Source organism: Oncorhynchus nerka, unplaced genomic scaffold (genome assembly GCF_034236695.1).
Source record: "Oncorhynchus nerka isolate Pitt River unplaced genomic scaffold, Oner_Uvic_2.0 unplaced_scaffold_910, whole genome shotgun sequence".
In the NCBI taxonomy this organism is placed as follows: Eukaryota; Metazoa; Chordata; class Actinopteri; order Salmoniformes; family Salmonidae; genus Oncorhynchus; species Oncorhynchus nerka.
The window spans coordinates 248,973-266,263 of record NW_027040392.1 but is presented as its reverse complement, the minus strand read 5'-3'; the positions used below and the strand labels follow the sequence as shown (position 1 = coordinate 266,263).

At 41.2% G+C, this 17,291-nt stretch overlaps 1 protein-coding gene across 1 annotated transcript; it reads left to right on the top strand.

The window, feature by feature from the left end:
* Window positions 1-479: 479 nt before the first annotated feature.
* LOC135570739 (NLR family CARD domain-containing protein 3-like) lies at window positions 480-14,956 on the top strand. Its single transcript, XM_065016682.1, has 9 exons — window positions 480-906; window positions 1,794-1,976; window positions 5,336-5,420; window positions 5,516-5,744; window positions 6,731-8,501; window positions 8,788-8,961; window positions 10,473-10,646; window positions 10,870-10,916; window positions 11,301-14,956. The coding sequence occupies exons 1-9, from the start codon at window positions 647-649 to the stop codon at window positions 11,828-11,830; spliced, it is 3,453 nt and encodes a 1,150-aa protein (XP_064872754.1). The 5' UTR covers window positions 480-646; the 3' UTR covers window positions 11,831-14,956.
* Window positions 14,957-17,291: the final 2,335 nt, after the last annotated feature.

Here is a 17,291-nt window from a genome sequence, read left to right as displayed (position 1 = left end):
TCACTGTGTTAACCACAACCAACATGTTGGATCTCTGTTTAGTTGTCACTGTGTTAACCACAACCAACATGTTGGATCTCTGTTTAGTTGTCACTGTGTTGACCACAACCAACATGTTGGATCTCTGTTTAGTTGTCACTGTGTTAACCACAACCAACATGTTGGATCTCTGTTTAGTTGTCACTGTGTTAACCACAACCAACATGTTGGATCTCTGTTTAGTTGTCACTGTGTTAACCACAACCAACATGCTGGATCTCTGTTTAGTTGTCACTGTGTTAACCACAACCAACATGTTGGATCTCTGTTTAGGAGTCACTGTGTTAATAACCACAACCAACATGTTGGATCTCTGTTTAGTTGTCACTGTGTTAACCACAACCAACATGTTGGGTCTCTGTTTAGTTGTCACTGTGTTAACCACAACCAACATGTTGGATCTCTGTTTAGTTGTCACTGTGTTAACCACAACCAACATGCTGGATCTCTGGTTAGTTGTCACTGTGTTAACCACAACCAACATGTTGGATCTCTGTTTAGTTGTCACTGTGTTAACCACAACCAACATGTTGGATCTCTGTTTAGTTGTCACTGTGTTAATAACCACAACCAACATTGATCTCTGTTTAGGGGTCAGTGCTCTAAAATGAGTCTCTCTGGGGAGAGAGAGGAGGGGGTCCCTGCCTCTGAAATGCATCTCTCTGGGAAGAGAGTGGAGGGACCTGTCTCCAAAAGGCGTCTCTCTGGGGAGAGAGAGGAGGGGGGCCCTGCCTCTAAAAGGCGTCTCTCTGGGGAGAGAGAGGAGGGGGGCCCTGCCTCTAAAGGGCGTCTCTCTGGGGAGAGAGAGGAGGGGGGCCCTGCCTCTAAAATGAGTCTCTCTGGGGAACATGACACCAAATCTAAGAGGTGAGATGAGAATTTTTGAAATAATTATTAAGAGTTTATTTCCAAAATGCATCACATTTGTTTTTTCATCAGAAATGAATATTATAGCAACTGCAGTAATGTGTAATTCCTTACTAAAGTAGCAATTACTCACAATTGCAAATTTTCAAATTTTAAAATGTTCTTGTTCATTTTACCACTTACAACCATAAAATAACCATTTATAGCATAACAAGCAATGAAACTGACATCAACCAAAAACACATGTAGTTAATTATATAAAAATAAATATATTTATTTAGATGGGTGCCAAAGTAACAGCCCTGTAGACAAAGAAGAGCTCTCCAGTAGGAACCAAAACATTCAAAGGTCATGTTGTCAAAAGTGAGGTTACAAGTTTATCATCTTTCAAAGCAGAATTACTTTCCCATTGTTCCTCAACTGTAGTGTCTGATATACCATTTTCTAGCTCTGAGTCTCTACATTTATCTTATGTGAAATACACATTTTCAAATTTTGCGACATGAGCCGGTCGGTCACATTTGTGTGTATAAATCCTAGCAGTACTACTGATTTCTCTGAGAGTGAGGCAGATATATATTATTACTGTGTAAAACCTAGCAGTACTACTGATTTCTCTGAGTGAGGCAGATATATAGCATTTAGCAAAATAAACATGATTATTTTTCTCTCTGAAATGAAACATCAAGTGAAAGACATTAAACAAATATATGTCTGTCATTGAAAGACCCATTGAATGATTAGATGGTGAAAAAAACATATAATTCATAATTTCTATAAAAAATAAAAGCTCATTTACGAACATTTCTGAAAAGTGACATATAGTGTTTTGGAATCTGAGCTCAGAGTAGATGAGAGATGTAATGTTTGTCTCTGTTGTGTTGAAGACCAATCAAGCAGGAGAGACCAGCCTCCCCTGTTCCCAGCTGTGTGTCCATGAAGAGTGACCGGTCTATGATGCAACCTATAGTGTTTAGAGAGGGAGCCTCCCCTGTCTCCAGCTGTGAGAGTGACAAGTCTATGAGTCCTCCTCTAACCTTTAGAGAGGGAGACTTTTCTACTGAACAAAGGTAAGAAGAACTCATGGGTCCTGGTCAGTGAGTTAAACAACACTGTCTCTAGTCATTTCTCCTCCCATTTTCCCATTTATTGTTGTTGTTTTCATAATCCATAGGCTCATCCTTTTATCCATTTTCATAGTCCTAAAACAATATTAAACACAACATTCCCTCCCTGTGTGTGTGTGTGTGTGTGTGTGTGTGTGTGTGTGTGTGTGTGTGTGTGTGTGTGTGTACTCCCTGGATGAGGAGATGTAATATTGTCTAGATTGTCTAGTCACTTTAATCCCTACCTACATGTACATTTTACCTCAATTATAGTCTCATTATTACTTCAACTACCTGGTACCCTGCACATTGACTCAGTACTGGTACTCCTTATAGTCTCATTATTACCTCAACTACCTGGTACCCCTGGACATTGACTCAGTACTGGTACTCCTTATAGCCTCATTATTACCTCAACTACCTGGTACCCTGCACATTGACTCAGTACTGGTTCTCCTTATAGTCTCATTATTACCTCAACTACCTGGTACCCTGCACATTGACTCAGTACTGGTACTCCTTATAGTCTCATTATTACCTCAACTACCTGGTACCCTGCACATTGACTCAGTACTGGTTCTCCTTATAGTCTCATTATTACCTCAACTACCTGGTACCCTGCACATTGACTCAGTACTGGTACTCCTTATAGTCTCATTATTACCTCAACTACCTGGTACCCTGCACATTGACTCAGTACTGGTTCTCCTTATAGTCTCATTATTACCTCAACTACCTGGTACCCTGCACATTGACTCAGTACTGGTTCTCCTTATAGTCTCATTATTACCTCAACTACCTGGTACCCTGCACATTGACTCAGTACTGGTACTCCTTATAGTCTCATTATTACCTCAACTACCTGGTACCCTGCACATTGACTCAGTACTGGTTCTCCTTATAGTCTCATTATTACCTCAACTACCTGGTACCCTGCACATTGACTCAGTACTGGTACTCCTTATAGTCTCATTATTACCTCAACTACCTGGTACCCTGCACATTGACTCAGTACTGGTTGTCCTTATAGTCTCATTATTTTCCTGGTACCCTGCACATTGACTCAGGACTGGTTCTCCTTATAGCCTCATTATTACCTCAACTACCTGGTACCCTGCACATTGACTCAGTACTGGTACTCCTTATAGTCTCATTATGTTCCTGGTACCCCTACCCCAGGCCCTGGATAAAAACATATGCTGATTTCAAAACTAAATGTTTAAATACAGATCTTATATTACTGTATTTAATAATGGTTTTAAAATGTTGTATATTGATGTCAAATGTATCATTTGTACAGTTCTTTATGAAACTCTGTAAAGCAGATATATACAGTATTATTACTGAATAAAACCTAGCAGTACTACTGATTTCTCTGAGAGTGAGGCAGATATATATTATTACTGTATAAAACCTAGCAGTACTACTGATTTCTCTGAGAGTGAGGCAGATATATATTATTACTGTATAAAACCTAGCAGTACTACTGATTTCTCTGAGAGTGAGGCAGATATATATTATTACTGTGTAAAGCCTAGCAGTACTACTGATTTCTCTGAGAGTGAGGCAGATATATATTATTACTGTGTAAAGCCTAGCAGTACTACTGATTCCTCTGAGAGTGAGGCAGATATATGGCTGGGCTCCCTGCCTGTGACATTAAACCCCTACAACTCATCCAGAACGCCGCAGCCCGTCTGGTGTTCAACCTTCCCAAGTTCTCTCACGCCACCCCGCTCCTCCGCTCTCTCCACTGGCTTCCAGTTGAAGCTCGCATCCGCTACAAGACCATGGTGCTTGCCTACGGAGCTGTGAGGGGAACGGTACCTCAGTACCTCCAGGCTCTGATCAGGCCCTACACCCAAACAAGGGCACTGCGTTCATCCACCTCTGGCCTGCTCGCCTCCCTACCACTGAGGAAGTACAGTTCCCGCTCAGCCCAGTCAAAACTGTTCGCTGCTCTGGCCCCCCAATGGTGGAACAAACTCCCTCACGACGCCAGGACAGCGGAGTCAATCACCACCTTCCGGAGACACCTGAAACCCCACCTCTTTAAGGAATACCTAGGATAGGATAAAGTAATCCCTCTCACCCCCCCCCCCCCTTAAAAGACTTAGATGCACTATTGTAAAGTGGTTGTTCCACTGGATGTCTTAAGGTGAATGCACCAATTTGTAAGTCGCTCTGGATAAGAGCGTCTGCTAAATGACTTAAATGTAAATGTAAATATATATTATTACTTTGTAAAACCTAGCAGTACTACTGATTTCTCTGAGAGTGAGGCAGATATATATTATTACTTTGTAAAACCTAGCAGTACTACTGATTTCACTGAGAGTGAGGCAGATATATATTATTACTGTATAAAACCTAGCAGTACTACTGATTTCTCTGAGAGTGAGGCAGATATATATTATTACTTTGTAAAACCTAGCAGTACTACTGATTTCTCTGAGAGTGAGGCAGATATATATTATTACTGTGTAAAACCTAGCAGTACTACTGATTTCTCTGAGAGTGAGGCAGATATATATTATTTATATTATTTGTTTCTCTGAAATGAAACCATCAAGTGATTTTAAACATAAATTACATTTCTGAAAAGTGATATATTTATTGCGTTTTGTAATGAAACTCTAACTAACGTCTGGAAGTCAGTTCTATTTGTGAAACTCTTCTTATGTTTCCCCATCTGAGCTCAGAGTAGATGAGAGATATAATGTTTGTCTCTGTTGTGTTGAAGCCCAATCAAGCAGGAGAGACCAGCCTCCCCTGTTCCCAGCTGTGTGTCCATGAAGAGTGACCGGTCTATGGATCTTCCTCTATACTTTAGAGAGGGAGACTTTTCTCCTGAACAAAGGTAAGAAGAACTCATGGGTCCTGGTCAGTGAGTTAAACAACACTGTCTCTAGTCATTTCTCCTCTCCCATTTTCCCATTTATTGTTGTTGTTTTCATAATCCATAGGCTAATCCTTATCTCCATTTCCATAGTCCTAAAACAATATTATACAAACACAACATTCCCTCTCTGTCTGTCTGTCTGCCTGCCTGCCTGCCTGCCTGCCTGCCTGTTTGTCTGCCTGCCTGCCTGCCTGCCTGCCTGCCTGTTTGTCTGCCTGCCTGCCTGCCTGCCTGCCTGTTTGTCTGCCTGCCTGCCTGCCTGCCTGCCTGTTTGTCTGCCTGCCTGCCTGCCTGCCTGCCTGTTTGTCTGCCTGCCTGCCTGCCTGCCTGCCTGTTTGTCTGTGTGTGTGTGTGTGTGTGTGTGTGTGTATGTGTGTGTACTCCCTGGATGAGGAGATGTAAGCTCATGTTTTGTCCACAGAAACCAACAGGGGAGATCAGAGTCAGAGAATCTCAGGGGTCAGTCTTCCCAGAGTCATCAAACAGACCTGGCCTCCATATTCAGTGTATGTGGTCCTGTTATGTACATTTGTTTTTTGTTTACCTCAAGTAAAGTTGATCTGCCAATTATTCATTAACTTATTTACTTGATTTATTTCAGTTGCTTGAAGAGAATATTATGACATTTGTGAAGAACGAGCTGAAGATGTTCAAGAGGATTCTTAGTCCAGAACTCCCACACGGCTTTGAGAGTCAGAAGCAGGATAAGGAAGTGGTGGATGCTGAAGATGAGAAGCAGGAGAGCAGTGCCAGAGAGGGGGCTCTGAAGATCACACTGCACATCCTGAGGAAAATGAACCAGAAGGAGCTTGCTGACACACTGGAGAAATGTAAGATCTGTCTGCCTCATGTTGAATGATGTTTTATAACATTTAAAAGCTGTAGCTAAAGTACAGATAAAGTAGCTGTGTAACTCAATGATATTGTAGCAGCCTTAACACAACACCTAGTGACCTCATCAAGTAGCAGCAGGGATGTGTTGTGGTGATTCATTTAGAGAGAGACAACATTAATAATACCATCAATAATACCAATAATAATATAATCAGTCACACCAGTCTGTAATGCATTATGAAAACATTTACAGATTTAGTTAGTTAATGAAGTTAGCATCATGAATCAAATCAAATCAAATGTATTTATATAGCACTTCGTACATCAGCTGATATCTCAAAGTGCTGTACAGAAACCTAGCCTAAAACCCCAAACAGCAAGCAATGCAGGTGTAGAAGCACGGTGGCTAGGAAAAACTCCCTAGAAAGGCCAAAACCTAGGAAGAAACCTAGAGAGGAACCAGGCTATGTGGGGTGGCCAGTCCTCTTCTGGCTGTGCCGGGTGGAGATTATAACAGAACATGGCCAAGATGTTCAAATGTTCATAAATGACCAGCATGGTCCAATAATAATAAGGCAGAACAGTTGAAACTGGAGCAGCAGCACGGTCAGGTGGACTGGGGACAGCAAGGAGTCATCATGTCAGGTAGTCCTGAGGCATGGTCCTAGGGCTCAGGGCCTCCGAGAGAGAGAAAGAAAGAGAGAAAGAGAGAATTAGATAGAGAGCACACTTACATTCACACAGGACACCGAATAGGACAGGATAAGTACTCCAGATATAACTGACCCTAGCCCCCCGACACATAAACTACTGCAGCATAAATACTGGAGGCTGAGACAGGAGGGGTCAGGATGAAAACAGTTACACATTTATACAGTCAGTTAAGATAATAAATTATTATAATTTAAAACTTTATAACAGTCCTTCAATACTGTAGACATTAAAAAAGACGTAATATTAATATCATCTGTGTTATTTCTAGATTCAGATGATCCTGATGTGATTTGCCAACGTGAACTCAAATCTAATCTAAAGAAGAAGTTTCAATGTGTATTTGAGGGGATCGCTAAACAAGGAAACCCAACACTTCTCAATAAGATCTACACAGAGCTCTACATCACAGAGGGTGGAACAGGAGAGGTCAATAATGAACATGAGCTGAGACAGATTGAGACAACAACCAGGAAACAAACAAGACCAGAGACTGCAATCAAATGTAACGACATCTTCAAACCCTTAACTGGACAAGACAAACTTATCAGAACTGTGCTGACAAAGGGAGTCGCTGGCATTGGAAAAACAGTCTCTGTGCAGAAGTTCATTCTGGATTGGGCTGAAAGAAAAGCAAATCAGGATGTCCAATTTGTATTTTCATTCCCTTTCCGGGAGCTGAATTTAATGAAAGAGGACAAACACACTTTCATTGAACTTCTTAATCACTTCTCAATGGAAACCAAACAATCAAGAATCTCCAACTATGACAAGTACAAAGTTCTGTTCATCTTTGATGGTCTGGATGAGTGCCGACTGCCCCTAGACTTCCAGAAGAACAAGATCTGTTGGGACGTCACAGAGTCAACCTCAGTGGATGTTCTGCTGACAAATCTCATCAAGGGAAATCTGCTTCCCTCTGCTCTCATCTGGATAACGTCCCGACCTGCAGCAGCCAATAAGATCCCTTCAGGGTGTGTTGACCAGGTTACAGAGGTACGAGGGTTCAATGACCCACAGAAGGAGGAGTACTTCAGGAAGAGATTCAGTGATGAGGACCTGGCCAGCAGAATCATCTCACACATTAAGACATCAAGGAGCCTCCACATCATGTGCCATATTCCAGTCTTCTGTTGGATTTCTGCAATAGTCCTTGAACACATGCTGAAACATAAGAGAGAAGAGATGCCCAAGACTCTGACTGAGATGTACACACACCTTGTGGTGTTTCATACCAAACAGAAGAATGAAAAGTATCTTGGGAAAGAAGAGACAGATCCACACTGGAATAAAGAGAGCATTCTGTCACTGGGAAAACTGGCTTTTCAACAGCTTGTGAAGGGCAATCTGATTTTCTATGAAGAAGACCTGAAAGAGGCTGGCATTAATGTCAATGAAGCCTCAGTGTACTCAGGATTGTGCACACAGCTCTTTAAAGAGGAATGTGTGCTGTACCAGGACAAGGTGTACTGCTTTGTTCATCTGAGCATTCAGGAGTTTCTGGCTGCTGTATATGTGTTCCTCTCATTCATCAACAACAATGAGAATCTAATGGATGAACTGCAAACAAAAGACGAGTCTGCAGTTACTTTCTACAAGAGTGCTGTGGATAAAGCCTTACAAAGTGAGACAGGAAACCTGGACCTTTTCCTCCGCTTCCTTCTGGGCCTCTCACTGGAGTCCAATCAGAAGCACTTACGAGGTCTACTGACAAAGACAAGAAGCAGCTCACAGAGCCATGAAGAAACAGTCAAGTACATCAAGGAGAAGATCAGGGAGAATCCCTCTCCAGAGAGGAGCATCAATCTGTTCCACTGTCTGAATGAACTGAATGACCATTCTCTAGTGGAGGAGATCCAAAGATACCTGAGCTCAGGAAGTTTCTCAAAACCCAACCTGTCACCTGCACAGTGGTCAGCTCTGGTCTTTGTGTTGCTGACTTCAGAAAAGGAGCTGGATGTGTTTGACCTGAAGAAATTCTCCAGATCAGAGGAAGGTCTTCTGAGGCTGCTGCCAGTGGTCAAAGCCTCCAGAGCTGTTCTGTGAGTAAATAAAATGACATATAAGAACTAATCATCAGGAAGAAATATTCAGTTGAGAGAAAAATATGTATTATAATATGTATATAATATTATATTGAAAAACATATTGAATAAATTCATTGATTTTCACATTAGTATAACATTATGACCATACAATTCTAGGAGACGGAAGATGAATCTATATGTTGTTTGGGAGAATAAACCAAATGCATCTACTATTGTCCTTCTACACTACTGGTGTTAAATGAACAGTGTGTTTGTGAAGTCATGATGATCTCTTTGTCAGGCTGTCAGGCTGTGGAGTCACAGAGGAAGGCTGTGCTTCTCTGGTCTCAGCTCTGAGGTCAAACCCCTCACACCTGAGAGAGCTGGATCTGAGTAACAACGACCTGAAGGATTCAGGAGTGAAGCTGCTCTCTGCTGGACTGGGGAATCCCCACTGTAAACTGGAGACTCTGAGGTCAGTATTCCTGTAGTTGGTCAACAAGTGATAACTGTTCACCTGATCCACATGTGTTTACCAGACACACATAGTCCACACCATATGTGTTTGGACAGTGAAGCTTACAGTTTTAAATGTGGTGCTTTTCTCCAGCATTTTGGATTTGAGATAGAATGTTTCATATTAGATGACAGTACAGAATGTCACCTTTTATTTGAGGGTAATGGTGAGAGGTTAGTATGTTTTGTTGTAGCCTCTGTTATTGGTAATGGTGAGAGGTTAGCATGTTTTGTTGTAGCCTCTGTTATTGGTAATGGTGAGAGGTTAGCATGTTTTGTTGTAGCCTCTGTTATTGGTAATGGTGAGAGGTTAGCATGTTTTGTTGTAGCCTCTGTTATTGGTAATGGTGAGAGGTTAGCATGTTTTGTTGTAGCCTCTGTTATTGGTAATGGTGAGAGGTTAGCATGTTTTGTTGTAGTCTCTGTAACTTTCTCACTCATTATTATTCATGATTCTTTCATGATTTTTCTTAATCATGACATCATCAGGTTTAATTTATTATTGTTTAGAAACATGTTATCTACTCTCTTAGACAGAAAAGTTACTCCACTCATCATCCACCATTTTATTATTGGGCAAAACACAACCAAAAACACAACCAAAACAAACTGCAAATGCAACCAACGAGTTTACGACAAAAAACTACATTTTTGACTATTTTAATACACTATGAGTGAATTGTTCAGAATACTTAAGACTTCTTCAAATGGGGAGACTAGAAACATAAATTGTTTTCATTTTTAATAGTGAAACGCATATGTCTTAAAATACCCTCAAATTAATGGTGACATTATAAACTGTCACGTCATATGAAACATTTGACCTCAAATCCAAAATGTTGGAGAATAGAGACACATTTAAAATGTCTGCTTCACTGTCAAAATAGATATGGTGTGGACTGTATACTCAATACAATCTACATCTGATACCTCACTGTCTAAATAGATATGGTGTGGACTGTATACTCAATACAATCTAAATCTGATACCTCACTGTCTAAATAGATATGGTGTGGACTGTATACTCAATACAATCTGATACCTCACTGTCTAAATAGATATGGTGTGGACTGTATACTCAATACAATCTAAATCTGATACCTCACTGTCTAAATAGATATGGTGTGGACTGTATACTCAATACAATCTGATTCCTCACTGTCTAAATAGATATGGTGTGGACTGTATACTCAATACAATCTAAATCTGATACCTCACTGTCTGTCTTTTGACTGATACTGCTTTTAAAGTGGTCTGGTCAATCTACTGTAATATTTGTACTATACATGTTTCTATCTGCAGGCAATACTTTGATTATTTGTCATTTTTTATGATGATACACTATTTTATGAATAGATATGGAAGGTTTCAGGACACTGATATATCTGAATATGTTGAAAAAATATACTGCCACTATTTTCACCACCAAAGAATAGCAGTGTGATTTTAAAATGATTTGACTCTTTGCAGGCTGTCAGGCTGTCTAGTCACAGAGGAAGGCTGTGCTTCTCTGGTCTCAGCTCTGAGGTCAAACCCCTCACACCTGAGAGAGCTGGACCTGAGCTACAATCACCCAGGAGACTCAGGAGTCAGACTGCTCTCTGCTGGACTGAAGGATCCACACTGCAGACTGGAGAAACTCAAGTATGTAGAGGGTTTATGTCAATGTTCATATCAGACATGTTTGACTTATCAGGCTGGTTAAGACAAACATTCTGACCACCACTTGGACGAAGTTATTTGCTGACTGTGTGTGTGTCCAGCGAGTGTCGAGCGTGCGTCCAGCAGGTGTGTGTGTCCTGTGTGTGTGTGTGTGAGTTCAGGTGTATCCCTCAATGACTGTCTGTTCTTCTGCTTACCGCTACAGTGTGGAACATGGTGGAGAGAACAGAATGAAACCTGGACTTAGAAAATGTGAGTGTTGACTGCTGTGAAGAATGTTACTAAGAATAAGTCTTAATTCAAGTTAAGTCAAAGTCAAAGACCACCATCATTACTTACTTGGTCATATTAAATATCAGCTGTAGTTCTACAGAAGCAGAAATCAGGGACACCAAAGTTTACAAAGAGTTGCTTTGACTGTGTGTGTGTCTGTGTGTGTGTGTGTGTGTGTGTAATTAAGCTGAATAAGTGTGTTTTATATTACCATACAGTATAACTGACAAAAGTCTCAAGTTACCTTAACTTCTCCTTTTGATACCTAGAAACATCTACATTAAATGAATTAGTGAAAAGTGAGTTAACATTCTAATGTGAATGATGATGATTTCTAATATTGTGTCTGGTTTCATCCATCAGATGTCTGTGATCTCACACTGGACCCAAACACAGTAGACAGACTCCTCTCTCTGTCTGAGGAGAACAGAAAGGTGACATGTAGGAGAGAGAAGCAGCCGTATCCTGATCACCCAGAGAGATTTGAGGACTGTGGACAGGTGCTGTGTAGAGAGGGTCTGACTGGGCGCTGTTACTGGGAGGTAGAGTGGAGTGGAAGAGGGGCTGTTATAGGAGTGACATATAAAGGAATCAGCAGGAGAGGAGGGGTTAAGGACTGTTGTCTTGGATACAATGACAAGTCCTGGTGTATGTCCTGCTCTGACAACAGTTACATTGCCTGGCACAATGATAAACCCACTACCATAGACGTCCCCTCCTCCAGCTCCCACAGAGTAGGAGTGTGTCTGGACTGGCCAGCCGGCACTCTGTCCTTCTATAGAGCCTCCTCTGACACACTGACCCACCTGATCACATTCACCTCCACATTCACTGAGCCCCTCTATCCAGGGTTTCATCTTTGGGGTTGTAGCGACTCAGTGTCCCTGAAATAATAGTAATTGTCACACAGACATTGTGATATACACACACACACACACACTGGACACACACACACACATTGGACACAGTGGACACACACAGACTGGACACACTGGACACACACACACACTGGACAAACACACACACACTGGACACACACAAGCTAGACACACACACATTGGACACAGACTGGACACACACACAGACTGGACACACGCACACTGGACTCACACACCCACACACACTTGATACACACACACACACTGGACACACAGATTGGCAAACACACACACACACACTGGACAAACACACACACACACACTGAACAAAAACACACACACACACTGGACACACACACACACTGGACACACACTGGACACACACACACTGGATACACACACACACACTGGACACACACTGGATACACACACACACACACTGGACACGCACACAGGACAAACACACACACTTGACAAACACGCACACACACACACACATTTGGCACGCACGCACACACATACACGCACACACACACACGCACACACACACTTGACAAACACACACACACACACACTTGACAAACACACACACACTTGACAAACACACACACACACACACACTTGACAAACACAAACACACACACACACACACTTGACAAACACACACACACACACACACTTGACAAACACACACACACACACACACTTGACAAACACACACACACACACACACTTGACAAACACACACACACACACACTTGACAAACACACACACACACACACACTTGACAAACACACACACACACACACTTGACAAACACACACACACACACACTTGACAAACACACACACACACACACTTGACAAACACACACACAAACACACACTGGACAAAAACACACACACAAGCTAGACACACACACATTGGACACAGTGGACACACACAGACTGGACTCACACACCCACACACACTTGACACACACACACACTGGACACACAGATTGGCAAACACACACACACACACACTGGACAAACACACTGGACAAACACACACACACACACTGAACAAAAACACACACACACACTGGATACACACACACGCTGGACACACACACCTGCTGGACACACACACACACTGGATACACACACACACACACACTGGATACACACACACACTTGACAAACACACACACACACACACACACACACACTGGACACACACACACTGGGGACACACACACACACACTTGACAAACACACCCACACACACTGAACAAACACACACACACACTGGACACACACCTGCTGGACACACACATGCTGGATAAACACACACACACAATAGACAAACACACACACACACACACTGGACTCACAAACACACACACACACTGGGCTCACAAACACACACTAGACACACATTGGACAAAATAACACACTCTGGACAAACAAACACACACACAGTCTTGCCTTTCTATCCAATTTAGGACTCCTCATATTTACATACCTTTTTAGGACCAAAATGTGCATATAAATATATGGATGAGTAATGTATGGTAACATTATAGCTGGTTTAACAGTACATATATATATGAGATGAGTAATGTAGGGTATGGTAACATTATAGCTGGTTTAACAGTATATACATACTCATATGAGATGAGTAATGTAGGGTATGGTAACATTATAGCTGGTTTAACAGTACATATATATATGAGATGAGTAATGTAGGGTATGGTAACATTATAGCTGGTTTAACAGTATATACATATGAGATGAGTAATGTAGGGTATGGTAACATTATAGCTGGTTTAACAGTATATACATATGAGATGAGTAATGTAGGGTATGGTAACATTATAGCTGGTTTAACAGTATATACATACTCATATGAGATGAGTAATGTAGGGTATGGTAACATTATAGCTGGTTTAACAGTGTATATATATATGAGATGAGTAATGTAGGGTATGGTAACATTATAGCTGGTTTAACAGTATATACATATGAGATGAGTAATGTAGGGTATGGTAACATTATAGCTGGTTTAACAGTATATACATATGAGATGAGTAATGTAGGGTATGGTAACATTATAGCTGGTTTAACAGTATATACATACTCATATGAGATGAGTAATGTAGGGTATGGTAACATTATAGCTGGTTTAACAGTATATACATACTCATATGAGATGAGTAATGTAGGGTATGGTAACATTATAGCTGGTTTAACAGTGTATATATATATGAGATGAGTAATGTAGGGTATGGTAACATTATAGCTGGTTTAACAGTATATACATACGAGATGAGTAATGTAGGGTATGGTAACATTATAGCTGGTTTAACAGTATATACATATGAGATGAGTAATGTAGGGTATGGTAACATTATAGCTGGTTTAACAGTATATACATACTCATATGAGATGAGTAATGTAGGGTATGGTAACATTATAGCTGGTTTAACAGTATATACGTATGAGATGAGTAATGTAGGGTATGGTAACATTATAGCTGGTTTAACAGTATATACGTATGAGATGAGTAATGTATGGTAACATTATAGCTGGTTTAACAGTACATATATATGAGATGAGTAATGCAGGGTATGGTAACATTATAGCTGGTTTAACAGTATATACATACTCATATGAGATGAGTAATGTAGGGTATGGTAACATTGTAGCTGGTTTAACAGTATATACATATGAGATGAGTAATATATGGTAACATTATAGCTGGTTTAACAGTACATATATATATGAGATGAGTAATGTAGGGTATGGTAACATTATAGCTGGTTTAACAGTATATATATATATGAGATGAGTAATGTAGGGTATGGTAACATTATAGCTGGTTTAACAGTATATACATACTCATATGTTCACAAATGCTCTCCATCCAACCTCACTGAGCTCGAGCTGTTTTGCAAGGAGGAATGGGAAAAAATTTCAGTCTCTCGATGTGCAAAACTGATAGAGACATACCCCAAGCGACTTACAGCTGTAATCGCAGCAAAAGGTGGCGCTACAAAGTATTAACTTAAGGGGGCTGAATAATTTTGCAAGCCCAATTTTTCAGTTTTTGATTTGTTAAAAAAGTTTGAAATATCCAATAAATGTCGTTCCACTTCATGATTGTGTCCCACTTGTTGTTGATTCTTCACAAAAAAATACAGTTTTATATATTTATGTTTGAAGCCTGAAATGTGGCAAAAGGTCGCAAAGTTCAAGGGGGCCGAATACTTTCGCAAGGCACTGTATATATAACATGTCTTACTGAGCCTTTCCATAAGTCCACTCCAGTTTCTTCAACTGTCTTCTGACTGATTAGAGCGATGTTGATGTTGTGCGGTGATGTCAGCAGATTACAGATGGCCTTTGCTGATCGCTCATCATCTTCATTCATCAGTGAGCTGACGGCTTGAATAGTCTCATTGGAAATACAGGAGACAGCTGATACAGGCGGTATCGATGGCTTGAATAGTCTCATTGGAAATACAGGAGACAGCTGATACAGGCGGTATCGATGGCTTGAATAGTCTCATTGGAAATACAGGAGACAGCTGATACAGGCGGTATCGATGGCTTGAATAGTCTCATTGGACATACAGGAGACAGCTGATACAGGCGGTATCGATGGCTTGAAAAGTCTCATTGGACATACAGGAGACAGCTGATACAGGCGGTATCGATGGCTTGAATAGTCTCATTGGAAATAGAGGAGACAGCTGATACATTGGTCCAGAGACAGTTGAAAGCTGATACATTGGTCCAGAGACAGGGGACAGCTGATACATTGGTCCAGAGACAGGAGACAGCTGATACATTGGTCCAGAGACAGTTGAAAGCTGATACATTGGTCCAGAGACAGGGGACAGCTGATACATTGGTCCAGAGACAGGAGACAGCTGATACATTGGTCCAGAGACAGTTGACAGCTGATACATTGGTCCAGAGACGGTTGACAGCTGATACATTGGTCCAGAGACAGGAGACAGCTGATACATTGGTCCAGAGACAGTTGACAGCTGATACATTGGTCCAGAGACAGTTGACAGCTGATACATTGGTCCAGAGACAGTTGACAGCTGATACATTGGTCCAGAGACAGTTGACAGCTGATACATTGGACCAGAGACAGTTGACAGCTGATACATTGGTCCAGAGACAGGAGACAGCTGATGCATAGGTCCAGAGTCAGGAGACAGCTGATACATTGGTCCAGAGACAGGAGACAGCTGATACAGGCGGTATTGGCATGTTTACTAGAGTATGTACTGTAGGCTGTGCTCACTACAGTATGTACTGTAGACTGTGTTTACTACAGTATGTACTGTAGGCTGTGTTTACTACAGTATGTACTGTAGGCTGTGTTTACTACAGTATGTACTGTAGGCTGTGCTTACTACAGTATGTACTGTAGGCTGTGTTTACTACAGTATGTACTGTAGGTACTGTGTTTACCACAGTATGTACTGTGTAGACTGACTACAGTATGTACTGTAGGCATGTTTACTACAGTATGTACTACAGGTACTGTGTTTACTACAGTATGTACTGTAGACTGTGTTTACTACAGTATGTACTGTAGACTGTGTTTACTACAGTATGTACTGTAGGCTGTGTTTACTACAGTATGTACTGTAGGCTGTGTTTACTACAGTATGTACTGTAGGCTGTGTTTACTACAGTATGTACTGTAGACTGTGTTTACTACAGTATGTACTGTACAGGTACTGTGTTTACTACAGTATGTACTGTAGGCTGTGTTTACTACAGTATGTACTGTAGGCTGTAGGTTGTGTTTACAGTATGTACTGTAGGCTGTGTTTACTACAGTATGTACTGTAGGCTGTGTTTACTACAGTATGTACTGTAGGCTGTGCTCACTACAGTATGTACTGTAGGCTGTGTTTACTACAGTATGTACTGTAGGCTGTGTTTACTACAGTATGTACTGTAGGCTGTGTTTACTACAGTATGTACTGTAGGCTGTGCTCACTACAGTATGCACTGTAGGCTGTGCTCACTACAGTATGTACTGTAGGCTGTGTTTACTACAGTATGTACTGTAGGCTGTGTTTACTACAGTATGTACTGTAGGCTGTGTTTACTACAGTATGTACTGTAGGCTGTGCTCACTACAGTATGTACTGTAGGCTGTGTTTATTACAGTATGTACTGTAGGCTGTGTTTACTACAGTATGTACTGTAGGCTGTATGTTTACTACAGTATGCACTGTAGGCTGTGCTACTACAGTATGCACTGTAGGCTGTGCTCACTACAGTATGCACTGTAATGTGCTCACTACAGTATGCAGGGCTGTGCTCACTACAGTATGCAGTAGGCTGTGCTCACTACAGTATGCACTGTAGGCTGTGTTTACTACAGTATGCACTGTATGCTATGTTTACTACAGTATGTCCTGTAGGCTGTGTTTACTACAGTATGTCTATTAGCAGGGCT

Bases quoted from the DNA above. Each gene is read 5' to 3' on its own strand.
- LOC135570739 (XM_065016682.1), top strand. From the start codon at position 647: ATGAGTCTCTCTGGGGAGAGAGAGGAGGGGGTCCCTGCCTCTGAAATG. The intron at 1,977-5,335 runs GTAAGAAGAACT...TTTTGTCCACAG, and splicing joins GACTTTTCTACTGAACAAAG to AAACCAACAGGGGAGATCAG. The intron at 10,647-10,869 runs GTATGTAGAGGG...TTACCGCTACAG, and splicing joins TGCAGACTGGAGAAACTCAA to TGTGGAACATGGTGGAGAGA.